The sequence below is a fragment of the Dermacentor silvarum genome, chromosome 4 (assembly GCF_013339745.2).
Source record: "Dermacentor silvarum isolate Dsil-2018 chromosome 4, BIME_Dsil_1.4, whole genome shotgun sequence".
NCBI lineage: Eukaryota > Metazoa > Arthropoda > Arachnida > Ixodida > Ixodidae > Dermacentor > Dermacentor silvarum.
In genome coordinates, this window is record NC_051157.2 from 59057361 (window position 1) to 59085129 (window position 27769).

Here is a 27769-nt window from a genome sequence, read left to right on the forward strand (position 1 = left end):
ATGTTCAAAGAAGACAGGTACATCAACGCTGAGCCGTCTCGCACAGACGTGACACAGGTGGCGAAAGACGGGCCTTTCCGACTTCCCAGCAGCCTCGGCTTCTCTGTATCGGCGGACGAACACGCGATATTCGTACCTCCGCTGTACCTGTCCGGAGACCTGCTGTACGCCGAGGCCTTGGAGCCCAGCCTAAACATGCCCACGGTTGGAGTGCCCGTCCTGATTTCGTGGGCGCGCTCGGTAATAGCGCGTGGGGACGACTGGTCGGCGACGGCTGCATCGTACGGTAACTGCGTGCGAAAGAACCATCCTCTGGATCACGCATTGAGCGACAGGGCCTCCGACGAAGTGTTGCTCACGAACGCGCTGCTAGTGCCTTGGGCCATCAGGGTTGCGTTGACTGCAACAGCCGCGATGGCTAGGAAATTCCGCGGAGCTTCTGGTCGTCACGAAGCGATTTCGCCGTCGTCGACGTCGACTGTCGTGCCGACTGACTCGAACGACAACGCGAGGACGCAGGTCTTTTTCGGGAGACTGTGCCAGATGAAGTGCGGTGACCCTATAGGTGCTTCGGCTTGCAGTTATGCGACCGTGCATTCGCCTGAATTCGCGGAAGCATTCGGCTGCCCCAAGCACCGGGAGCCACCCGGACATCATCCCTGCTCCTTTATTCTGAGCAGCCTGGCTGCTAAACTGGCATCAATTTCGAGCATTCCCAGCAATGGCTCTTTAACTTAGAGAACTTGAATGAAGGGGAACGGGCTTTCGAACATTTCCACTCCCATGTAGTGTTGTTTATTTGACATAAGGTGCATAGGCTCAAGGCATAAGGCTCAAGTTACATATGTTGCTTACCGGTACTGTCTCTTTTATAGGTGCCCGCATGGTAAAGTTCCATTTTACGCGATTTTTTTGTCACTGAAAACTAGCATTGCCTCCAAGATTGTTGTTAGTGAAATTCTCTTACTCACAACAACTTTATATGGAAGCCGAGTATAGGCTGCTTCTTTATAATTTTCATAGAATATTTCCCGGTTCGTAATTTTTGTTTCATATTTAGAACATGATTATAACGACGGAGGTGCACAACCCTTCGCGGTTGGTACTCCAAAATGAGAAGCCATATCGCTGATTTTGGCGCTGCTGCAACAAATCTATTTATTTCATATTCACCTAATCCTTCAACGCTCAGCTGTTATATTTTGGAATAAACAACGCACTTATACGAGTCCCACAGACCCGCACTGAGAAACTATCGAGCATTCTATTGAAACCACGGTCTATGTTATTTCGATTATTTAGCCATCCAGGTTCCTAAGATACATTACAAACATACAGCAAACCACATTAAAGTAGTTATAGCCGTATAGTCAACATACTACGTGCAACATTTGTACGAGTGTGTTTGCTTCCGACGCCATTTTATGCACCTGGCTTTCAGAAAAGGAACCAAAACCATGCATGTGAAAAATTCAGATAGCAACGCAAAGAAAGCATAGCATATGCTGGGGCAACTGCAGCTAACTCACCATAATTATGTTATTGTTTGCTGTTGTTATTCTTGTAGTTGTTGACATGAGCGGTTGTGGTGTAATAAGTTGCCCTGCAAGACCTTCCACCTTGCTTAAAATAATACATACACTGAGCGTGCCCGACACGCAAGCAAAAAAAGGAAGCTGAAGTTTTGAATAGGGCACAAGCCGTTTTGGTGGCCCTCATGAACGTTTGTGATGACGTCTGCAATTTGCTGTGTGAGACAAAAAGAATTTAATGTTAAATTACCCTGGGAATGCGCTACCACTGAAAAAAAAAGCCTGTGTAAGACCAACGCTCGTGTTCTATTAACGACTTTGCAAAGTAGTAACTTAAAAACGAAAATCACGGCTGGCAGAGCAGGTCACACGAAGTTTCTTTTCACTCGTGAGTACAATATGCGGCGTTGAAACAGTGTCTTCCTTGTCAATTTTAAATGAGATTAACGTCAACGAGTTGCTTGATTTGTGGCGTCAATGTAGCCAGGTCTACTTTGAGGAGATAGAAGCCGAAACAACAGTGCTCGGCTAAGAGGAATTCTACCTCAACACACAGTTCTGAATTACAACACTCATTCGGTCCGAAACTTACAGCTAATGAGGACACAAAAATACATATGCCACACATGTCAACGTAGAAGATTGGGCTAGTTGGTTATGTGTCTTTCAAAGCAAAGCAGTGCGACTTTTTTGACGAGGACGAAACCAATGAAACAGATTGTTCCAAAATTTATCATTAGTGTTGCTTTTTAGACTCGAATTATTTTAGGGTTCCAGTTACTTTTGTGCTTCAATGCATAAAACGACGATTTAATAAAGTTACTGGAACGCCAATGCCTCTCTCCGCAAAGTTCAGGAATTAATATCTAAAAACTGGTGTCATCCTGACAATTCGTTCCAAGTGGATCCACCTTGTGAACTCCACGGCTGGAATTTCTAAATTGCAATTTGGGCCATGAGGTAATTCGTTAAAAACTTAATTAGTCACTTTTCGTTAATTAGTCGATTATGCATTTCAACTTTTTGCGCAAGTAATGTCCGTCTCTTCGAGTAGACCAGCTCAGGAATTAGAATTGTGCCATCTGCAACAGGCAACCTTTAAACATTTTTTAAAGCGTTTGCTGAAACACCCGGTATATCTCTTCGTTCAGTCTAGCTTCGAAGTCCTTGAGCGAAAACGCTGCGACTACACGAAAGGTAAAAATATGGCCGACGGCCCAAAGAGTAAAGAGACGATTCTGGGATGGTTTAGTGATCGACCTATTACACCAACCTGGCATTGTGTCTTACCTATGTGCAAACGCTCACGCCACAATTTTGATGGTGTGCGCGTCACCGTCGCCATCGTCTTCTATGAGTAAGCGAATTAAGAGGATGAGTAAAGGGGATGACTAAGCGAATTAGACTAAGCGAATTAAGTGGGTCAGTCTTTAATACATCGGCACTTGGGCTTTCGCCTTCAAGTCGTTTTAGGGATAACATAAGAGACCCTGTGAATTTTTATAACTCACCCGATGCTCGGCCATTCCCCCTTAGTAGGCATGAGCCACTCGTAGAGGGAAACCAACCAAACATCCAACCAACAAGAAAAAGCGCTTGTACTTCTCCGTTTTATTTGTTTTGTACTTGTTTTAGAATGATATGTAGCATTAGTAACGTCTAGTAATGTATCCCAACTCTCCTAGCAAAGTTGCATGAGATTACGCGTATGACCAAACTGGAGATTTGGGTATTCGCGCAATTTTTATGTGCTCCCCAAATTTGTGCAATATTTTAATTACCAAAAAAACAGCTTTCTAAATCTTTGCAAAATGCTGTGAACTGGCATAGTTTGAAAGAAGAAGAAGAAGAAGCCCAGTCAGTGTCATCCGTGCACGCGTTTCTTCACTTCTTCACTTCTAGTCCAAGACAAGGAAGAAGAGCTGATCCTGGAATCTGTCGTCGATCATCTCGGCTGGGACATGAGTGCATCATCTCCGCCTGATAACACTGGTAAGAGTTGTTGGAACGTTAAATCATACTCGGCTGCATATTTCGTGCTCCGAACATTATCATATTCTACTAAGGCTTATAGGTAGCTGGAAATACTTCGGTCAGTTCTGTTCAGATGCGTTGTGAAGCAACGCCAACGTTCTTCCTGCACGTCCCCTTATGAGGGGGGCTGTAGGTCACCATGAGCACTGCATCGCTTTCGTGGGTAATCTGGCAGTTACATTGCGTTTTTTTTTTTTGTCAAATGTTTAGATTGTGCCATTGAACCTGGAGCTCTCAGTATCTATGGCTTGAGACAGTTGTCAGAGATGAAAAAATAAACCGCCACACAACCTTTGTTCGTTTTTTTTTTCGTTTTTTTTTTTGTTTGTTTTTGAGGGGGTGGGGCTGAAACCACCTTGGGCGTACCGTGAGAGATTAGGATGTTCACGTAGGAGGTACTGAATATGCAGGCCCCAAAAAGACCGCACGCATTGACTTGCGTTCAGAAATGGGTGTTCATTAAACAACATAACCTTCTTGAAGTATTTATTTAAATGTGTACCTTTGAAATGTACGGGGTATTGATTCAAAGCTATCTCCATATATGAGACACATCCAATTCCCGAGATGTCAGCTATTCGGCAGTTGCTTAGAGCTCCTTAACCCTTGCTCTCGCAGCACTCAACATTTAAAGCATTTCTAATATTCACTTGCGTGTGCATTGCTTTCCTACATTTTTCTTTTCTTTTGTTGCTTATTGTGCAGACGATATGCACGTTCAAACCTGTAAAATCAGTTCACTGTAACATTTTTCATGCGTTTCTAATCATTTCAAGCAGCGGGAAAATCCCACGGCATTGGAACTGACGAAGGCATTCCCAAGGAGCTAGAAGGCATCTTTGAGTAAGTTACATAAACGCAGACATAAGCAACTCTGTGTTAGCTCCTCGCCATACTGAATAACGCTGCTGTATTGCCAGAAAAAAAGATAAGCATTGACCATAATTCACATAGTATGTTACACGGACACGTCATTGGACGCGTTCTGAAACCTCCAGCAGTTGTTGAAGAAAAAACGAGGGCTATTAAACAAAGCGATTACTTCCACACGACCTTATAGTGTGGTAAATGTGCCCAACAAAATGTAACACAGTCGTTTTTTCGCAGCAAACCCGGTTATGCGTATGAAATTCTTGATGTAAACGTGCGGTCAGAATCGTAAGAGTTTGTGAATAGATGTCTGCAAAGACACATTGCAACTTTATGTGGTAGCAGCAGCGACTTTTGGTCAACTTTAGAAGGAAGATGTTCATATGACTAAAAAGTTAGACAACGAGTTCGGTCCTACAGTTGGCGTAGCTGCCCAGAGGCCATAAATAGCTTTCTTGTTCACACTAAAATAAGCCGACGTATGGTCGTACCAAGTACATCGTTCTGTTACTACATTTCTGAAAACGGGACTACAAACGTTCTACGTGCTGCAACGTGAAGGCAAATATGTCCGTGCAAATATCACCAAATGCGGGATCCGTATCATAACTTCCTATGATGCGTTAAGTGTTTGCCACGCGCGTCCACAGAACAAGAGCGTTTTCTTTTTTTTTTTTTTTTTTTTTTTTGCATTGGCGTTGTTACACCTGGAGCCGCTTCCTCGAACGAAAAAGCCAATGTGGTCGTATCTGTAAAACAATAAACAAGTAATAATTACGCCAACTTTCTGTACTCAGCTAAATTAAGTACGAAAGCGCACCATCGGGGTTTTCCGTGTCCATATATTATCTAGTATTGTGCTGACACATGCCTACGTGTGCAGCATCATCGAGCAAAACAAGGACCAGATGCTCACGTGGCTAAAGGATTTGGTTGCCATCCCCAGTGTGTCATCCGAAAAGGAACACCGCAAGGACATCATGCGCGTCATCAAAGAAACCAACACGGTAAAACAGTAAGGAACTTAGTCAAGCAGGGTGTCCTTCGGCGTCTATATATTTCCACTTTTTGTTTATTTGTTTTCATTTCTCGCGTAGGCCTTTTTCGCAGGGACTCGCAATATCGGGCTCAGTTTCACGTAGTTAAGCGCATTCGCGCTCACTTGGGCCTTTTCCCCTTCTGCTGGATTACTGATTCAGCAATATGCAGATGAGTTGACTATATGTTTGCGTGAGTTTGTCAGCCATATCTCGTATCAGTGGTCTTCCTGAAACCAAATAGGTTAGTTAAGGCAATGCCTCCTTTACTAGATGCCCGTCGCGTTGCTCGCTTTCCCATTGGGCGGCGGTTCCCTTAGTTCAGCATAAATTCCGCGAGGCGGCACTCGTTGCCTTTTCAACTTCCGGCGGCGGCAGCAGCGGCGGTCGAAGACTTCCGCCGGCGCTTCGATAGCACCTGCCGACTCCGAGACGGTAACAGATGCTACAGTAATCTCAGAGGCCGCAGCACGTGATCTAAGTTGCATACGTGCGCCACAAGCCGCGCTCGTTGCCTTTTCGCGGAGAAGAGAAAAGGGAGAGGGCACAGAACCGCGTTTACCGGACCACGCGGCAGGCATCTAGTAAAGGAGGCATTGGTTAAGAGTATTGGCAAATGCATCCGTTCGATAATGGTCTGACTTCATCTCAACTGCAGTGCCAAGCCAGAACGGTGTACAAAACTGCTTTGGCAGGCATTTTATCGCATGCTACGTATAACGCTGCTTCATAGGTGATCGAAAGAAGTAAAGAATACGTACAGCTCTAGGGTACGCTATGCGCTCAATATAATGTCGTATATACCCCTCACTAGATCCAAGAGAAAACGGTCCCAACAATGACACAAGTGGACAATCCTGGTGTTAATGGCTAACGCTACATCAACAGGCCTTGCGTCTTTTGCACGATGGAGAAAAAAAGGATACGCATCCGTCTCTATGGATACCCCCCCCCCCCCCCATACACACACACACGTCTACCCCTTTATCAGAAAACACGAACGTAATAGCGATGATGGCGGCTTCTTCGTCAGTCCTTATTTTTTCACCAAGTCTCAGAGGTAAGAGTGCTGGCCGAAAGACCAAGCTTTATATTTTCCCGAAGGTGCGTTGGGTTTCACAAGATCAGCGTCGTACGCACTAGCCCACAGCAATGCTTGGCACCAAGGTATCACAGAGGCACCGTTCATTTGGCATAAAAATCGACTATTAACATTACTGAGTCACAGCCGAAGCCATTACGGTGTGCCGCAGCGCGGCTCGGTCACCGCTGGCACGTTCCCTTTTTTTCTTGCTTGTGCATGCCCGAACACTAACGCATTTGTCATCGCATACCTTAATTCGCCCGTCAGTCAAAGCACGTCTTTTTCACTTCATGTTCATGGTGTCCAGCATCGTAAGCGTAGCACTGCGACCTAATTGCGTTTGGTTTCTGCTGCAGCACTGCTTTTGGTTTGCGTTGATGGCTACGGGGCAACCGAGAGTGGCTAAATATTACAATGCTACACACAATTTCCGGATTATACTTTTGTCCCCGGCTTGTTCTGCCACAATCACAACACACTGCGTGCGTGTTGTAGAAGGGATAACCACGGTATGAAAACAGTTGAAGTCGAAAATGTTGGGCATCTTCCTTATAATTTATCGCTTAATAACTGACACAGTTTCCTTGGCACACTTTTATTGCCATAGCAATTATATGGACACTCCAGGCGCATTTTTGCCGTCGGCGTCACCGTGAGGTTTCGTATAAAACCCAAGGACGATAAAATTGTCACCGCGTGCCGTATGCTGTATGTGCGAGTGAAAGCGTGTGAGGGTGAGCCGGCGATGGCGGCTTATCTCCCGCACGCAATGGGGGAAAGCGGAGAGGAAACACGCCCTCTTCGGTCGTGAGCAAGGTTCCAGGAGGAGGAGGAGGGGAAACAGGGCGTGTTCTACTCCGGGAGGCCCGGGAGGCCGCGCACGCCATCTCAGAGTGCGCCGCGCGCTGTGTTTTCGCGGCTTAGTTCGCGTTGATGCGAGAGGCAGCACGAAGGTCAATTCGCTCGCTGCTGCTGCCACGCTCCCTCATTTCACCGTTTTCACAGCGAGCTTCCGCGGTCATCGACTGATATGTGTTCACGTATGCCTGTGCGCGCGTGACACCATGCTTGTTAACTTAGTTATATGCCTATGTTTACAAGTTTATACTGCCAATAAAACTACTATCCTTACTCCGCATAGCTTCTCACTAATTTGCTATCGCAATCGGTGCTTCGCCTTTCGGGCGAAACTGCCACTTTTTCTTGAAGCCCTTGAAGAAAAATATTTGGTTAACTCGGTGTTGTATGAATAATGATTCGTTATAAGGGTGTCATAGAACAGCGCTCATCATGAGGCAAGAATTGTTAGGCCACGGGAAAATCGCCAGTTTTTGTGGCTGGATCGCAGATACTGCTAGAACAAGACGTCCACGTGACTATGGTGCCCCTAGGCGACCAGCAGCTGCCGGACGGGAGCAAGGTGCCGCTGCCACCACTGTTGTTGGGCGCCACCGGTCAAGAGCCCAGCAAGAAGACTCTGTGCGTCTACGGGCACCTGGACGTCTACCAGGCGCGCAAGGTAATGGTGGGCGCAAGGGCCAAAGTAGAGCCGACATAGTTTCTTTCTTTCCTAATCAGTGTTTGTGTTTCCTTTAATTTTTTGTGTCTCTTGTATCAGTTTTTTATGCGGTTGCTTTAAAAAACGTGGTTTTATCAAGTGTTTGAGCGCAGCTCTTAGGCGCGCGTTCCTGCGGTGACCATCGGCGTCGGCGTAACCAAGCGAACTAGCGCAGCGAAGGATGAGAGAACGAACGCGGAGCACAGCGGGGGATGAAATACGCGAGGAGTAAAGCCTAGGAGGAGAGTGCAGCGGAACCCTGAGGCGGAAAGTGGAGGAGGAGGGTATGGCGAAAGCGTGAGAACAAACGCGTAGTGCGGCGACGATGGCTACGAGATGGCGCCAGAGTAGCGCGCGTCATCAGGGAGGTCTGTTTGCGATGGCTGCTGTGAATTGCACCCACGCGTCACCCACGTGCTGGCTCTCACGAACTTCAGATTAGCAAGGCAGTCAAGCCACACTTCCCTCCATTTGCAGCGTGCCGCATGAAATAGATTGTCCGTGCCTGCCAATATATCACGCAATGAAAACACGTATAGAACTGCACTAAAATTTCGCCTTCGGGAGTATCGTAATCGGCGGTGAATTTTTCTCACCTTGGTTTGGGTTTAGAGTCCCCGAGATCCCTGTCTAGAGCTCTGTCACAGCGCGCCTTGGATTGCGTTTGTGCCGTGGTCTACGGAGGTCTATTGGTGCAAAAGAGTTTGCAAATGTGCAAGTTTTATTCTGAGAAATTTAAAGCGTCAGTCGTTCGGCAACACTGTGGAGCATGGCTAACCCAGGAAGTTATTTTACAATATCGCATGGCTTCATTGAGAAAACGTGCGGCGGCTTCCATTATTTTTCATTGAGGCTACGTTGTGCTGGTGCACACACCTCACAATATTCCTTCGCAGCAGTGAAATGTTTTGCATTAGCTGTTAATCTTGACATACAATTTTTATCGAATAATCAAGTCACTACACTTTGATGTAAATGCATTTTTTATCTAGATGGCTGATGGACAGCAATGCCACGATCAGAAAATATTTTTGATTGACTGAACAAATATTTTCCGCTGTATTGTTCGAAAGGCTATCGTATACATGGTAAAAATACAAGGCTTCCTTATCCAAATCATTGCCAGATAAATCATTCTCGATGAAGAATTAACTTGCCACAAGGAAATCCAAATCTAGAAGGGCGAAGTTCAAAGAAATTCATTCATACACTGCCAATCCTTCGTATCATGGCCTAACCACCACGACAGCGCGCGCTGACATGTGCGGCAGATATTTTCGTCTTATATAATTCATCTTGTTGTTAGTTTTTGCTCTTTTGTTTGTGTTCCAAAACATGGATCAGTGCAGGGGAATCTCGGTACGTAACTCTGCTGTCTTACTCGGGATGGAAATATGTCGATATTGATTATGGCTATCTGGCATTTATGCCGCTGTGCTGAGTGATAAAACATGCCTAGCGAAGGTTCCGTAATCTGGTGATACTGAGGCTCTCCTCGCAATGAACTCTTCGGTGAGTGGGAACATTTTGGGCTTCAATGCGATTAGCATTCTTTCGGAACTTAACCCAGTTTACTGTATGTTTGTTTGTCCGTCCAAATCTAACCTCTTTCACTCCAACCTGGGTACCTGGGTAGTCCACGGTCTAATGGGTAGAGCCCTGGGCTGCTGTACTGAGGGAACCGGGTTTCGAAGCCAACCGTCGGACCAACTTGGGTCACTGGGTATGCGACACTGGTTATTTGTTGCCTCTCTTCAATGCATCTCTTTCACACAAACTTGGATCACCGGGCTTGTGGCGCTCTTCAATGACAGAAGAAGAAGAACCATAACTTTATTGATTGTCCGGCGAGAAAAAAAAGTTATTTGAAATTTAGCCGGCGCTGGGCAGAATCAAACCCGCGTCATATATATTTAGACCAGTGTCACGCGCGGACTTAGCGGCGGTGCCGCTGGATGGCGCTGCGAGTCCAGGTGGAAGCGCGAGAGAGGAACCTGGCTGTAGTACGTTCACGCCTCTTACATGGAAATACGGTGTGTCGCTACATTGCTTCAATGCTAATCGCATTAACATCGACGGTCATTCTGAGATGGTCTCTGCCGAAATAGTATTTTGTGTGTGAGATCGCTACGAAAGTTGTTATTCCCACCACGACAACCTCGCAGGAGGACGGGTGGACGGCGGACCCGTTCCTTCCTACGGAGAAAGAGGGCCGACTCTTCGCAAGGGGCGTAGCGCACGACAAGGGTCCCCTGGTCGCATGGATCGGGGCTCTCTACGCTTTCCGCAAGAGCGCCGCAAAAGCTACGCCCGTCAACCTCAAGGTATATGACCACAAGCAAGGACATGTCATCGCGTTAACTTGCTGTGAACGATCCTAAAATGTGAACGCTCGTATTTTTACGTGGACCATCAATTAGAGAGCTCGACTAGAGTTGCAAGAATGACGCTGATTTTGATAGCTCAGACGGCAAGGGCTTCATTTTATCTTGTTATGGAGGGTTGTTGGTGTCAGATGAAGTGTGAGTCAAGGTGTATGTACAAGATCGAAGAAATTAAAGATGCGCTTAAGTAATTCACCATGCGGTAACTAATTCTATTTCCGTTACCCGCCAGTCTGGTTCTCTTCAGATTTCATCACTGAACAAAGAGCCACGCACGTCCGAACAAACTAGCAGTATGATCCCTTCAGGCCATGTCCAGATGAAGCACAAAGTACAGCCCTCTTATCACAAACGAAAAGCACAGAAAATAAGAACTGCAGGAGTGATTTGACGCACATCAGAAACACCTGCCGCTGGAACAAGCTTTGCTTAGAAGGCAATGAACACGGCAGTCATACCTGCTTTCTTCGCAGTCAATGCCGAACAGCTTGTTCAGCTTTTCTATGTTGTTGTTTGTTGCTTGTTGTTTGTCATCGTCTTCGTTGTCGTTGCCGGCGTCGTCGTGGTCGTCGTCGTCGTCGTCGTCGTCGTCGTCGTTGTTGTTGTTGTTGTTGTTGTTGTTGTTGTTGTTGTTGTTGTTGTTGTTGTTGTTGTTGTTGTTGTTGTTGTTGTTGTTGTTGTTGTTGTTGTTGTTGTTGTTGTTGTTGTTGTTGTTGTTGTTGTTGTTGTTGTTGTTGTTGTTGTTGTTGTTGTTGTTGTTGTTGTTGTTGTTGTTGTTGTTGTTGTTGTTGTTGTTCACTGACACACACTCTGTCACTGATTCGGTGCAGTTCCTTCTCGAGAGCATGCAGGAAGTCGGCTCACTGGGCCTGGGACCCTACTTGGCGGCGAGCGCCAAGCAGGACTTCTTCAAAGGCATAAATTTTGCCTGCGTCCCCAATGGCTTCTGGCTGAGCCCGCTTACACCGTCTATCAGCTACGGGCTCAGGTAGATGTGACTATGCTCTATTTTTAGATTTATTTAGATCTGTTTTTGCAACTCTTCGAGCCTCTTGTTGCGATTATGCGGAATACAGAATTTGCTCCTAAATCCAAACGGGACTCTTAAGTGACAAATAGAGCATAATTTTGACGTAATTTTTAGTCATCTAACAAGAAATAAGTAATCATGTCGCCATCTCTGAATCAGAAAACAATTAGCCCTGCACATGGTATTTCCACCAATGGTGAACCCTCCCAAGTCGAGCGGCTTCATCCATTCATGTGCACAAATTGCAGTCGTCATTTCTGCAAAAGTGACTGGTTTAAAGGCTGCTATAAAAATACGAGGTGGTTCATCTGCCAAGAGTTTACACAGTGTGAAAATGTGCGTATATCAAGCTATTCTTTTGTTCTAGAAACCCATTTCTGCTTTTCTTCCCATGGCCCTAAATGTCACGTAAAGGCATCGTATTGTGCGAGACTAATTTGAAGATGCTGTAACTTAGCATAGAAGTTTTCTTAAAAGCGATAAATGTTTTTTTCTTCAGGCTAGAAATTATGGCTATAAGATGTTAATAGTTATCTCGGTGAATATTTGTGCCTCTGTCAAAAGTTTTGGTAGAAATTAGAAAGTTTTGACAGCACAACCAAGAAATGTTTACGTTTTCTACTAAATTGCCGCCGTGCAGCTATTGGAGTTGCCGTTTACGTAATGTATTTTTTTGGCCGCCTTAGCAGTCGTTCTGAGGTCGTCGTTGACTCCGTTAGAGTTACCACTCCTCTCGATATCAGTTAAAGCTTTCCTCTAAGTGCCTCTATACAAATTTTAGATGGTATATAAAAACAGTAATTGCGGCATCACTAATTGCCTGTGCCGCTATTGTTCGCATTCAGACATGTGATCTTTTTCTTGCACTGCTTGCAACTGCAGATAAGTGTCCACCACTTATGTCATCGATTTCACTTCGCCCTATATATGGTTCCACATTCGGTGGATGTCTTCGTAATCTTGTTCCTTCTTTTTCTCGCAGACGCATCACCAGATCATATTTAATGACTTTCTTGTGAGCTGTTGCGATGTTGCAAATTAATCTGATGGTGTTTTGTGCGCAGGCTTCTGAAATTAGCCTGTCACAGTTAATAGACTTCATCAATGTGCAATGTGACCCACCACGGTATCTTAGTGACTATGACGTTACGCTGCTGTAGCAAGGTTGCAGGTTCAATTCCTGCCCGCGGCGGCCGCATTCCGATGGGGGCGAAATGGAAAACGCACGTGTACCGTGCTGTTGGTTGCGTTAAAGGAGACCAGGTGGTCTAGACTAATCCCCGAGTGATCCATGACGACCTACGTCATAACCCACTGTGCAGTTTTGAGGCGGTAAAGCACAATTTAGTTTGATTAAGTTCAATGCTAGAACAAGACAAGTAAGTCTTTTGAGGGGCCCTATAACATCTGCCGGTAGTGGCGCTGGTCATCTTGTAGTTTTGTTTTAGACTCATTGTGTAATGCCCGCTGCAACGCTGGCAGTGTATGACCTGTGTCGCGCGCCGCATTCCGCATTTATTGCGATAACGTTTTTCAATACGGCTTCACTCTGCTGCTCAGAATAGTCTGCCAATTCCGGCTTTTATTATAATATAATACAAGGGTATTTCTTACATACAGCATATAGTCGCTGGAGGACAAAGGTAGGACCAAATAACCGAAACGAAAGCTGTAAAAATAATCGCTAGATTATTTGTATTGCATTGAGCATGCATTGAACGGCTGTTCCGTATCAGTATAACAATTCCAGGGTCATTTCAATGAGTAATTGACCGCAGTGCGCTTATTAACGCGGTGATGATAAGGGATCACGAGGTTTAGTCTTCTGAAAGGCCAGAAGACTAAACCTTAGTTACTTGAGTGACGCGAACCGATCAATAATTTCTGCCGTATAAGTGTGCAGCAGTGAACGAACATTTTTTTAAAAATACACGTGCGACTTGTTCTTGCTCTCCTGTACGAAAAGGTTCATTTGTATGGGCCCTCGCCTGAATGTGTAAACAAAATATTGTAAAGGACCATAATATGAAAACCACTTCTCAATATTGCAGCTTTTCTAAAACCGAAGCGACATCATGTAGTCTTTTTTATCTCAGCGGTATTTTAACTCAGTGAGAGCAAAACATTCAGCGCGGGCTCTTTGTCAGTGGCTATAACAATTCCTACCATGCCATAAAAAAGCAAGCAAGCATCGTTACTCACCTTTAGGGCACATCACGTCACCAACTTCAACCACTCAGTTATTTTCCACTACAGTTGTTTTCTTTAGAGCGAACGATTCACACTAACGACTATGACTAATCACACAACTTTGTGACAGACAAATACACTCAGTAGGGTAGCCTTCCAGAATTGGAACTAATAATATATGTAGATTTTTATTATTCCTTGATTTTTCAGGGGATTATGCTCCTTCAGCGTGGAGATAGCCGCCGCTCGATCAGATCTTGATTCTGGTGTCGACGGTGGAACATCGTGAGTCCTGTACATTTTACTCACGAAAGTACGAACTCACGATAGCCTTTGCAAGAAAGCAGTCTCAACTGCGTTTCAACAGCGTTGTTGATAAAGTAACTCGATAACGAGAATATTCTCTTACGGATGAATTCGGGGCCAACAGACGCGCGGCCACCTTAGGAAGTCCGCATATATATATAGAACCACTCTCCACAGAACCAGTCAGTTAAAGTACTTCGGTAAATGACTCAAATGCTGAGGTTTGGTGTTCGACGCTCAATTTTCCTTCGTTACGGCCTCAAAACTGACAGATTGAGCTCACCTTAAGCAGAAAAAAATGCTTCGTGATTGTCGACGAAAGAAGTTATCAGTGCTTGTCGCAATTACCGCACCGCATATAGTTATAAGGCAACAAAGTGCTCCAGTCGCATACAGTTCTATTAGTTTGCACTGAAGAAGGTCAAAGCAAGTTATGAACAAATTTCAAACAGTAATACCATTTATACTCAACACTAGAACTTGATTGCAATTTGTTTAACTTCAAGGTTGTACAGTTGTGATTCATCGCATGGTTGTAATTAGGTATGTTTGCATTGTTTTAAATTATTTATCACATAATTTTGTTTTCTGACATGAAAGCGAGTAGTTTTGCTGCTCTATCGAGCCAAAAGACTTAGGAAGATACCATCCTCCTTTTGCCTTGCCTCGCGGGCGAAGCTTTTAATCGGCCAGACTAAATGAAATTAATTAAATAAAACACATTAATGCGCCATCACAAAACTATGCCCGGCAGTACGCACCGTGAGGAACGTTCCCAGACAAACCTGCTTTCACGTGGACCGTGCATAAATGGTGACAAGGGCACTGCTGCTTCATGCTAATCGCATTTGTGCGTGTAGACACTCCTAAACGCCCAAAAACATCTACTCTGAAATTACTCTGACGGAGGCAGCAGGAATACCTCCACGCGGTCACTGGCTGGGAGTCGTTCACCTTGAAACTTAAGGGCCGAAAACAGCGCTGAACGACGGCCCGAAGAGAAGGATACAGACAACAGCGATGTGGTCTGTGTCCTTCTCTTCGTCCTGTCGTTTAGCGCTGTTTTCTGCTAGTAATCATGAATCCACCAGCCCAAATGCGTACCCCTGAAACTTAAGCGACATGTAACACAGTCTCTTTCAGCATAGAACAACGTGAACATGGCCGAGGTGAACGTGAAAACACGCTGCTGCTGCTGCTGCTGCTGATTTACTGAAGGCTCTATTTGAGAGTATAGAGGCATCCACATTTTCTATAGGGTTCCTCGAGCACCAGAGCACGTCAGCGTCGTTAACAGCAGCAAATGAACAACTCACCACGCTCACTACGGTCACGGTCACGCCGAACGTGCTTTTCTGACACGAGAACTACTAGTATTTCTGCTCAAGTGAGGCAGAAGCCTTCGTCAGGAGGAGTCGTACATGGTATGTTCCGCATATCCGCCATGGCGACCTAGGGAGAACGGTGTTGAGCGCAACACTAGGCCGAGGGTGCAATTCATATGGGGCACTCTTGTACTGTTGCTTCGGTACACATTCAAGAATTAATTGTGGTCAAACGTAACCAGGAACGCCATCCGACTACAGCGTCGCTCGTAACCAAACTTCGGCTTTGGTACTTAAAACCCATTCAGTTATTCAAATGCTTCAATATAGCGCATACTCGTATTTTACCACTACCGTCTCGATCATATGACAGATTTCGCTCGTGCCAGTTAACCCGCGCCACGAATGCACCTGGCTCCGACCGGCTTGATTGCTTGTGGTCGGGTGGTAAGACTGCGTGGTAGCGCCCCATGAATTCCACAACTATGGGTTAATTAATATTCGTTCCGTTATTATTATCATAGTCCGTTTACATGTGTTCGCAGGTGCGAGGCGATGGCGGACCTTGTCCACCTACTAGACAGCCTGATGGGCCCCCGCGGTCACATCGCCGTCGAGGGAATCCACGATGACGTAGCCCCCATCTCGGACACCGAGTGGAAGCTGTACGAGCACGTGGACTTCGATCCGGTGGGAAAAACAGCGGTTATACAGGGAACTCACGAGTGACTAGCAGAGATAAACACATTGCACAATAGATGCACATGCACTATGTTATGTTGAATACGCCAGTTTTCGTCAGGGTCGCCGAAGGTGAGCGGCATTGTGCTTGGTCAGTAGTTGGGAGGAAGGAGACAACGTGGACAAAGACGGATTGCGATGGCTCGCCTTCTACTGCGGTATAGTTCAGGTATCCGTACTCAGCGAGACAGTTACAATATCTGTGGCAGGAGAAAACCCCCTCCCTCACACTGAATGAGCACTATTTCTCAAGTACGTTACACACTCCAGTTTCAGGCTACAATAGAGGTAGCGATGCGTCGAAGGCTTGAGTAAACCGCGCTTAGTGACAAAAGAAAATACGAAGCGCCAGTGGCCTTCGCTCCTTTGCTTGATATATATATATATATATATATATATATATATATATATATATATATATATATATAGAGAGAGAGAGAGAGAGAGAGAGAGAGAGAGAGAGAGAGAGACGAGGGTGGTTATGAACAGTGTTAACACTTATTTCTGCTCATGGAAGAAAGCGGCCAGCCTGGAAGCATGTCAGACAGATGAAGCGTGCCAAGTGAACGGTTTCAAGCGGGAGACGTACAATTCCTGTCCCCGATATAACGATGTTCTCTTGTAGCAAAGAGAGGAGAAACAAGATGGCTCAAGGGGAATGCTACAGCAGGCACGGGCAGTGTAGAGGAAAGTTTAACAAGTGATACAGGAGCAATGTCGGCAGCACAGAAAATTCCAGCTCCCAGGGGCACAAGAATAGGCTCCGAAGTAGAATCGAAGACAATCAGGTGGTCACAGCTGCGGAAAATACACACGAGGCTGGGCCATATGTATATATTTAGAGGCTGGTCCATATGTATATATTTAGAGGCTGAGCCATATGTATATATTAGACGTACGTAAAGGACCATATGTAGATGACTATATGCATATATATTTTAAGCGTGGATAACTAGGAAACTCTCATGTTGATGTTGTCTTCGCGCTTTATTCTCGCCAAAGCCTATATTTGATTTTCTTTATTGCCGCCAGTAGTGCTTCTTATTATTTCTTTAATACAGGAGTTAGTCCTGACAAACCGACTTCCTGATTCCATAACGTCACGTTGTTGTATAACGCTGAAACTGCCCGTTTTAATCATTTTCATGGGCAGGCTAAGAGATGCTCAGAGAGCACAGGTATTTGTCATAAGGGCACTCGAGATCTGAAGACTCAGTATGAAATTTCAGGGTCGTGAGATAATTATCATAGTCATACTTAATTGCTAAAGTGATGTAATTCAAGTGCAACTGAAATGCAGCGGCTCAGAAAAGCGGAGAGCAGCCGGTGAGGCGCGGCCTCTAGTCACTTTACCGATGACGTTACACTTCGTCGCACGTGTGGAGACGGCTGCTCTTCATCGAGCGATTAGAGTAATCTGTTAGGAAGCGGGTCCACCTATAGTGACACCATGTGGTGTCTTGGTGAAATATAAACGAGCTCCTGGTCCTAGCGTTCTTAGTTGAGGATGGTTCATAAAAGGAAGAATCTAGAACATGAGTTTTTCAAGCTCCTCACGTCCTGAACAATGAACATGCTAGTAGCATTACGCTATCACTGGTCTTTTTGAAATGCAGACGCACAGTCTACGTCACAGCTACAGTAGCGTTCGTAGCAACAAGCCTTGTTTGCTATAACAGTTGCTTTGCAGAGAAAGGGCTTAACGGTGGATATTCGTTTAAACAGTGCCAGAGAACTCGGGCGTTTTACCTCGCTTTCAGATTTACCGCAACCCTCTCTCAGTGCCATCACAACCATTATCGCAGGACCGGTACCAAGAGAAGCATGGCATTTGGCACGTCACCATCGACGACGCGGTGCAACTGCTGATGCGCAAGTGGCGATACCCATCTCTCACCATACACGGTACGAACAGCTGGGAGAAACTATAGCCACGAAATATCGCTTGCGTCCGAGTACATTACCTTGTTGATGTTGTTATTGTTGTCGTCGTCGTCGTCGCTGCCGTCGTCGTCGTCGTCGTCGTCGTCGTCGTCGTCGTCGTTGTTGTTGTTGTTGTTGTTGTTGTTGTTGTTGTTGTTGTTGTTGTTGTTGTTGTTGTTGTTGTTGTTGTTGTTGTTGTTGTTGTTGTTGTTGTTGTTGTTGTTGTTGTTGCCGACGGCGGCGAATTCCTACAGCGACAGTTCTTATGGCTTCAAGGGCGTTCGACTCTCCTATAAATGTCCAGAGTCGTCTGTCGTGATGCGTTGCGCATCTATCGTTAAAATGAAACATCAACTGTTTAGCAAGATAGTCACACTCTGCCGCAATACATATCGCTTCGCCACGCTTCATGGTGCCTATACTGAAGAGCCACTGCACTTGTGCGTTGGCAGTGTGCCTTTACGCATGCCTTATGCTACATTACCATTTCATCACTCTAAATTCATTAGATTTTACGCTCGAAGAGCTCTGTGGAGTAAGTTTTTTAAGCAATGCACTTGACCTTTTGCGCGTACAATTAATAACCAGTGGGCATTAGTAAAAACAGAAAGCCCGCTCGGGCTATAGAAGTCGCAACATTCATGCACAACTCATTCTTCATTGCAAAGTTAAGTAAAATTTCACGAGCGTAAAGAAAAGTGACGTAAACAAAATTTAGACAAACCAGACATTGTTGTAAAGTGGCGGGCATTCGTCGCTGCCACAGGCTGGCACCGCACAGCTGACAACGTCGGAAAGAGCAAGCCGCAGTACTAAGTGGCTGAACATTTTGCTCCGGTTTTCTCAGCTCACAATAATACAGTAACGCACACTATAGACGTTGACTAACTAAGGCCTGCATGTTCCTCAGTCAACGTCTATAGCGTACCCGTTGGGACGTCTGGTGTAGTGTTCATGCGCCATGTTTCGTGTTCCCCTGTAGGTTTTGTCTTTATTAATCACAGTTCATCGCACGGTCAATTCGATCATGCCAAATGTGGCGACCTCGTGGAGCTGCTCTACGCGCAAAACGCCAGAATTGGGAGACACAAAATGCTACGACTGGATGCGCCACGTACACCGCACGTGTTGATCGAGCCTTGCTTCTCTGCTCTTCAACAGGCATCGAGGGCGCCCACTGGTCACCCGGCCTGAACACAGTGATTCCCAGCCGCGTGGTGGGCAAGTTCTCCGTCCGCACTGTGCCCAACCAGACGTGCCAGAAGGTGCACGACTGCGTCACCAGTCACTTGGAGCGGGAATTCGCCAAGCGAAGAAGCCCCAACAAGTTTAGGTGAGCACGCGAGAGAGAGAGAGAGAGATTAAACATGGATTTACCAGATATAGTGGCCTCGAACTTCGCTGCATGAAGTTTTGTAGAGGGACACGCTTGCTGGTAACAGGATAAGCTTTATAGCATGTGCATATTTTCCCATCTGAAGGCATGCATCCGGCACTGTTTTACCTTTGCACATCCGCCTTTATATAAACCTTACAGTACCTAAAATGTATTTTGGTCAAAGGTGGTCTTGACCGTCATCGGGGCGCTTGTTTAATGTATAGCTACATCAATATTTCTGGTGCTGGCCGACTATGTCGGGGGTGGTGAAAGCTGTCACCTTGTCGTAAAAGGAAGCTCTCGTGACTTAAATGTTTTATTGCGATAGCAATTATATGGACACTCAAAAGCAGATTTCTGCCGTCGGCGTCGCCGTCGCCGTGAGGTTCCGTATGACGTCAATGGAGATGAAATCGTGGCCGCGCGCCGCCGAACGCTGTATGTGCGAGTGAAAGGGCGCGAGGGACGCGCTCTTTCACGGGGAGTGAACGCACGGCGGAGAACAAACGCGCGTTCTGCGCCGTGCTTCCTTAAGGGCTGCAGAAGTAGGCGTCTCTTTCCTCCTTTACAATCACCATATATGTAGAGCAAACGCGCCTTCTTCAGACGCGCGAGAGGCCGTGGGGGAGGGGGAAGGAAGGGACGCGACGTTTAGCTGCGGCACCAAGTGCCTATTTATATCAGAGGCTCCAGCAACAGTCACCAACGCCGCACGCATTTTGAGCTAACGCGGGCAAAACGCCGATGGCGTCGACAACAGTTCTGCGTGTTGTTGCTACCAAAGCCGCTCACCTTACTTCGTATGACATTGCTGTGTTGCTATCGCATTAATTTTTCTTCCCCGACAGATTTATTCTGTCGTGCTTCATCATTCCTCCAGCATCATGAGGCGTGTCTCTGCCATTTGCGTATCAATCCTGCCGTGGCGACTTTTATATCTCACTTCCTATTGAAACGCTGAATTTCAATAGCGAATACACGCATAATTGCCGCACGACTGGCCGCTCGAGGCACTTTTCGTGTATTCGCGGGCTTCTTTCATGCTCGGAAAAAGGCTTTTATGTAGCACGTATTGAGCAACAGAAAGCTGTATCGGGAGTTTTTTTTTTTTATGTTGCTCTACAACTTTCTCATTGACACTTTGATAATTAGGACAGTACTTCTCGAGTTAGATAATTAATTACAATTAATTAATTCTCGGTAACGAAAAAGTACTGGCGGCTACTCCACTGTACTGGAAACAATACGCACTAGGTTTGCTTCGCGTAACGCCGTTCCTCTTTTTTTTAAATCGTGCTGCGTGATAGCTGGGACACCCTGTATATTCCGTATATATTTCTTATATTTTTTACGGAATCTATATGGCTTCCATATAAATTTCATGTAATTTCCGTAGTAATCGTACGGACGACATGTGGAATTATTGAAGCGTATGCGGCACGTTTACGTAGGGATGTTTTCTAATGCGTTTGCATTTTGAGTGTCAAAGTAGAAAAAAGTGCATGTGTATTTGTGTATATATAATTATATACACATGCCTGCAAAAAGTTCACTGTATATATATATATATATATATATATATATATATATATATATATATATATATATATATATATCCAAAGCGTGCGTGCGCTTTTTTTTCGAAGCACGGTTGAGGGCACTGCAATACGATATCGCATGAACGCAGTCACGTGGTTTTATTTATTATTTCGCGGACTTTTTTAGACGCTGAAAAAAAAATCACCACGCAGCATGTGCGTTGCCACAAAGAATTGGATGGGTCGTTTTGTAATCCCCTCTGCAACGTAACGAAACGCACTTGGCCCTCAAGTGAATATTAAAAATTTCGCATAGTTGATCTCAGTAAATTAATTAGTTGAGCGGAATATTAAAAAAAATACTCTAAGGAGCGCCACATGACGGCAAACCATATGTCGTTCGTTGGTTTCATTCAACTGCGGCTAACCACCTTTTTTTTTAATTCTTGATTCAATTTACGCGAAACACCCTGTGGAAGATAAAACGTGTAAGAACGGAATATTGCCGGTAAATATAAGCCAGACCAATGCGATGTTGGGCTAGTTGGTTCACGTTTGAAATGTGGTTCTCAGGCAAGCGCAACAGAAAGAACGCCAAATTCGCTGGCGTTCTTTCTGTATCTTCTTCTTTCCTCTTAGTTGTAATTGCGCCTGGACCACATTTCGAATATTTACACAATAATACAGTGAGATACGCAACCTTAGAGTTAATGTGCTACCACACTCTAAAGGAGCGTCCTATAGCCTTGCAGGGGAGCAATCTCGCTACTCTTCCTATCATGTTTTAGTATGAAAATATCAAGGTTGGATGCGAACTTGCATATCAATGATGTTGCTCGGGGCTGTTCCTTCCATTTCCAGGGTGACAATGACGCAGAGCACCGAGACATGGCTCAACGAACCTCACAGGCCCCACATGAGGGCCGCCGCGGCTGCCGTGCGCCACAGTGAGTTGTTTGACGGTATTCAAAACGACAAACGCCTCACTGAGCCCTATGTGTATATAGCCTATATTATTTAGCAAAGACTTCCGACGCTGCTCGACGAGTGTCCCGTTCGGATCTCGTCGAAAACCTCCGAGCGTGCCCAGAGGCACCGGCAACAGTCACCAACGCCGCGCGCGTTCGGTGCGAACGCGGGCAAAACGCCGACGGCGTCGACAACAGTTCAGCGCGTTGCTGGTGCTGCTACATCTCCAAGTTTATACAGCTGATAAAACTACTATCCTTACTCCGTATAGCTCTCTACTAATTTGCTATCGCAATTGATGCTTCACCTTTCGGGTGAAACTGCCACAATTTTAACACGAAAGTGTTTTATGCCGGGGTCCACCAAGACTTCACTGACGTATTTCCGTCACGGAAATACGTCAGCTTACAATGTACACGAACATAATACAAAGAAATAAACGAGAAGAAAAAGTTCCACAAACATGCAAAATTTGGAAATCGAACCCACGACCTCTCGGTCCGCGACGATAGATCGCCGAGCGTTTAACCCATTGCGCCACAAACGCATTTGCAGAGAGCTACACAGACGCGCCTTATATATCTAACACTCCTCCGTGTACCCGCGCTCTTGCTCGGGGCGGTGCCGCCGCCTACGAGCAGAAAAGAGAAGTACTGCATTATGACACTAACGCGCACCGACAGTGAACGCTTCGGTGGTCTCAGCACTACGACGCCTCGATGCCAGCATTCGAAGGGACGCTGGCATCAAGAAGCACTACCAACGCCAGGTGGCGTTCACCGTACTCAGCACAGCGGAGCGTGGCCTCCGCAATTAGCTCTGAAAATGTTTCTGAAGTTGATCGTGGAGGCTGCAATTACGACGCGCTGTACGCGCTGATTTGACTCGGTGACGATTCAGTTACGTGCTTTGTCTTGCGCGTTGTATTAGTGTGTCAGTTACGTGCTTCGTCTTTCGCGTTGTGCTAGCGTGTGCAGCGTAGTGCAGCTTCCATATGCACGACGGTTGCTCATGGTCATCGACGTTGGTAGTCGTGATGGAGGAGACGTGCCACCAGGCGTCAGCGTGGGTGCATCAACGCCTAAGGGCGCTTTAGCCACAAAACACCAATAGACATTATATATCAATGTGCGATAAACATTACACTACTTCTGTGAAGACACGTTTCACTTTCGTGTTCTATACCGATTCCTATATAAGAGGGATCAACCACATTTTTTGAAGGAAACGCCTTTTCTAGGCATTGAAGCGCAAAAGTAACTGGAGCGCCAATCTATTCGTCACACACTTTGGAAATAAATACCTATATCAAAACTACAATCACCCTCAGAATTCATTGTAAGTGGATGGTCCTTGCAAACTTACCGGCTACAATTCGCAAAGTACAATATGTGCCGTAAAGTAATAGGTTAGCTAATTAGTGATTTTTTTTATTTCGTCGAATATGCATCTCAAATTTCCATGCAAGTATTGCTCAAGTAATTCACCTCAAGGAGATAGCATTGTACCGTCTGTCACGTGCGATGTATAAAGATAATATGAAGTCTAAACGAACACCCGAAATAATGACCAATGCTATCGCTTCGCTTTTTGTGAAAGTGCTTGTAGGAGTCATAAGCAAAAACATTAAATCACTATAGATCGGCCCTGGTTACTTTCTTAAAACTCTACTCACGCTTCTTTGACTAAGAAAAGTTCATTACCAGAGAAGAAACTACCAGGCCCCACTTATATATTCAAACTTCCCGCCCTAACCGTGCCACCATGCAACGTCGTGAATTTCATGGTATTTTCGCTTATGTCGCTTTTTATCCACTAGGATTTGGCAAAAGTTCACTGATTGGACATTTGCTTACTTTCCAAAAAATGTCATCAATAATGATAGACGCGTAGCTATCCTGGAGCACGCGCTATCGAAATTCATGACGTCGCCGAGAGCAACTGAGAAACTTTTCACGTCACCAGTATTCTTTCATTTTTCATTTATTTCTGGCTTGCTAAGCCTCCGTTGACGATAAGACAGTGTATTTTTCTTTGGCTTGACTTTAAAGAGACACTTAAAAGAAACATTATATCAGTTTAGACTGATAGCGTTCTTTCAAAACTCTAGTTTATTTCGCGGTAATAGGCTGCGTACTAAGAAATGAAATTATGTTCGAAGCTTCATTTCTTGAATTTCGAACCGACATCCCAACGTCGTAATGTCAGGTGACGACACAAATTTCAAATAATATTCTAGTATTTTGGCCCCTATCACTGAATAGAAGTTACTGAAACTTCCCACATTCAGTCTTTGGCTACTTTAGCCAACAATGTTGCCCATTGTTAGCAAAACATTAACTAGGCCCAAGTAGTCCCCGTCAAAATCTATGACGTCACGGTGAACTGGTGCGAGAACTTCAAGGCGGCGGCGCCACCGGCGTTTTGTTTCTGCGTCTTTTGTGGCTTACCGAGCCTCCCTCGTGGTAAAAGTGACTGTTTCGGCATTGCAGAAGGGCAATTTAGTAACACCTTATAATTTATTTCAATAATAAGACAAATTTATTGAGCGCAGCTGTTCAGGTGTTGTGAATTCACGATAAATTATTTCGAAGAATTTTATTCTGAACGACAGGGTCCTCTCGACGGCGGCGCTAAGCCTCTGCTTGGGCAGCTCATTTAGCAGCAGCGGCAGACGAAGCATTTCGACCGCTTGCGTCGCTCATTGTTCAGAAAGAAAGCGTGAAGGTGTGGGCGAAGTAGCGCATGCGCAGTGTGTCCGAAGCCCACGACAGCTCTTTATTTCCATAGCACTCGCCGCATGTCTTGTCGCCGCCGTTGAACATGTCTCGTGTGGCACTCCGCTTTCCTCCTCACCTTTTTACCATACTCTCCTCCGATTTCCTCCTCGGGCTCTCTTCGCTCTCGCCGTCTTTTCATTTCCCGCTGCGCTCCGCGTTCGCTCGGTTACGAGGGACGCCGAGACCGACGCCGACGCTCAACGCAGGAACGAGCGCCTAAGAGCTGCGCTCTAAAACTGAAGGGCAGGCAAAAAGTGTCATTCACAGCTGACTAAGGCGTGCCCGCTAGTAATGAGTAGTCAACTAACAATGGCAGTGACTCGACAGTTATACGTCAGCATAAGTCATAATAGGCAAACCAGAGTAAACAGAGTTACAGCACATGGAGCAAAATGCGTAAGTACGTAAAATTTATTCACGCAGAGAGAAGAAAAAAGCTCAAAGAATAAGCTGTCCGAAAGAAAAAGTATCTAACGAGTTGTACTCGAAATCGTTGGTCCACTTCTCACGTAGTTCAATTTCTTTGTGCAACTGCGCATCAAATAACTCATTGTCACTCCTCTCATTCACTGTCGCACAGCGTACGGCGTGAGGCCGGACCTGACCCGCGAAGGCGGGACCGTGACTGCGGCCAGCTATCTGCACAAGTACGTGTGCCCTGACCTGGTCGTGCTGAGCATGACGCCCAACGGCCGCGGATTCCACGCAAAGGACGAGTACCTCCGTGTCGAAGACCTCGTCGCAGGGGTCAGTGACCAGCCGCAACACGATATTGTCTAATATGCAGGCGCGCATTCTTCTGATACTTTATGCGTCTAATATTTGACCGTCAGATACGAGTAATTCGGCACCGCTATTTCTCTATGCAAAGTAGTACGACGCTTTTCTGTGCGACCGGCTGTTATTTCTACTAAACTGAGCGCTGCAGGCATGTACAGATATTCCGGAAAGTCTGTGGCTGTTTTAAACGTTTATTCATTTATCATTTACAGAACTGTAAGTCGATTTCAAACGGGGATAGCCGATATTCTAGTTGACATTAGGAGGAAAAAATGGACCTGGGCAAGCCATGTAATGCGCAGGATGAATGGCCGGTGGACCATTAGAGTTACAGAATGGATACCAAGAGAAGGGAAGAGCAGTCGAGGACGGCAAAAAACTAGGTGGGGTGATGAAGTTAGGATATTTGCAGGCGCAAGTTGGAATCAGCTAGCGCAAGACAAGGGTAATTCGAGATCACCGGGAGAGGCCTTCGTCCTGCAGTGGACATAAATATAGGCTGATGATGAAGTCGATTTAAGAAGGGTGTGCGACGTTGTTTACCATGTGGCATTCCGTACCGGAATCCACGGTGAATGCGCTTATACGGAGGAACTCGTACCACAGTGCCATTTGGGCTTTGCATAAAGGCTCTATCCCTATCCGTCGGCATACAATAGCGCCACATTCTTCTGTCGATTGCTACCGGCTCCATGGCGTTTAGCTGATCCTACTCAGCTATATATATACAAGTGCCTAATCTTTCAACTTAAGATAAAATTTTAAATGTGACAGCGAGGAGAAGTACGAGCTACGTCACCCATTTCATGACCATGCGACACAGTTCAATTGCATGCATGGTATCCGCCATTACCGAAGCTTCGAGAGCTTTGTCGATGAAAGACTCAGCATGAGCTTCGTCTAACACTTTATATTCCAAACGCTTCTCGTCGCATTTCCTTTCACGCCTGTTGACTAACTTCATTGTAGTAGCGGATGTGTTCTACTATATCATTACACTTTCTAGGAACAAATTAATTGGTTACTACCCCTACTAGGGAGTATTTCTGCTGTTATACTTAGCTCAATCTTCCATGTTCTCGTACACCCAGCGATTTGCGTTCACTTTGATACGGCACGAGGAAACATATTCACTAAAAGAGTACGCCAAATGTTACAAGAAAAAGCAGCGGGATTCAGCGATTTCTACGGGCTTCGAACCCTTTTACCTGCGACAGAACCATGCTCTCATAATCTGCCATCTTCTTTCGCGATGAGCACAATGCCGTCTCCATCCGCTACGTCCTGCTGTGGCCTTAAAAGTCCATGCACTGACGCCACGACTATCAAAGCCTGCGTGACGCGCAAAACCCCGCACACGTTACCAAGCCCGAGCGTATACCACGATCAGTCAGAGGTTAGCACGTCCGGCTCCGAAGTGTACGTTGCCGCAAGGGCAGCAGTTCGATATACATTTGCCGGCAGAAGCTTTGACGGTAGAAGTTTCGTTTTTCCTCGCCATATTCCGACAGTAGTATTACGGGTAGATTGAAAACGAGACGAACACGACGCACGGACACATCGAACCCCCTTTAGAGCTCTCGAATGTTGTCTCGGTAAAATTCATTAAATTTATGGGAGCAAGCAACTGGTACCGCGCCAAATTCTAGCGATCATTTCATGGTTCTAATTAAAGTGCGGCAAAAGCACGCCAGCGCCTCAATCACTTTCAGACAGTACCCGGCACACACGCTATTCAGGCGTTTTGTGCCTGGAGGGCGTGTGGCTGTTCTATGATCGCGCTATTCGCTGGAAAGCTCCATCGCTATAGGCGATACCCGTCGGCTTGTACAGTATTTGTCAAAGACTTCGAAGCTTCTCTGCGATCAATGAAATTTGTCGCCGGACTCGGCTGTAAAGAGCTTTACTTTTCCCAATGTTCTGAACTCGGAACTACACCGACAGGCTTTCTTTCGCGCCACAGTTTCTCATCGTGATAATATAAGGGTTAGAATTATATGCGCAATATAGCGGTACTTCTAACAGGTATTTTCTATCGCTCACTTTTGACTTTACAATGTCTTTTTGTTGCTGCGTTACAGGCGAAGCTGTTCGCAGCGTACATGTTCGAACTGTCCAAGCTCCACTGAGGCATTCTAAGTGTACCGTGATCGAGGCACCGACTCCACGATGGAAGCCCACCTGCGTATACCCGGTACAAGGCCCGAGGAATCCACTGTCGAGATCGCGGATCCCACGTTACTTGCGGGATTCCATGCCACGGAACTGCAAATCGAAATCCGACACTGTGGTTTTTCGCTCACAGTAGGA

At 45.8% G+C, this 27769-nt stretch overlaps 1 protein-coding gene across 1 annotated transcript; it reads left to right on the forward strand.

Annotated features, from left to right (window-relative positions):
- On the forward strand, window positions 1-27769 carry LOC125944965 (cytosolic non-specific dipeptidase-like). The gene is made up of 14 exons (XM_049666439.1): window positions 1-286; window positions 3435-3524; window positions 4343-4409; window positions 5320-5443; window positions 7906-8076; window positions 10281-10439; window positions 11330-11487; window positions 13930-14004; window positions 15896-16040; window positions 17897-17996; window positions 19176-19347; window positions 21792-21877; window positions 25260-25426; window positions 27541-27769. The coding sequence occupies exons 1-14, from the start codon at window positions 1-3 to the stop codon at window positions 27586-27588; spliced, it is 1848 nt and encodes a 615-aa protein (XP_049522396.1). The 3' UTR covers window positions 27589-27769.

Coding starts and splice junctions, on each gene's coding strand:
- LOC125944965 (XM_049666439.1), top strand. CDS start 1: ATGTTCAAAGAAGACAGGTACATCAACGCTGAGCCGTCTCGCACAGAC. Junction 17,997..19,175: donor CCCATCTCTCACCATACACG/GTACGAACAGCT, acceptor GCTCTTCAACAG/GCATCGAGGGCGCCCACTGG. Junction 21,878..25,259: donor CGCGGCTGCCGTGCGCCACA/GTGAGTTGTTTG, acceptor ACTGTCGCACAG/CGTACGGCGTGAGGCCGGAC.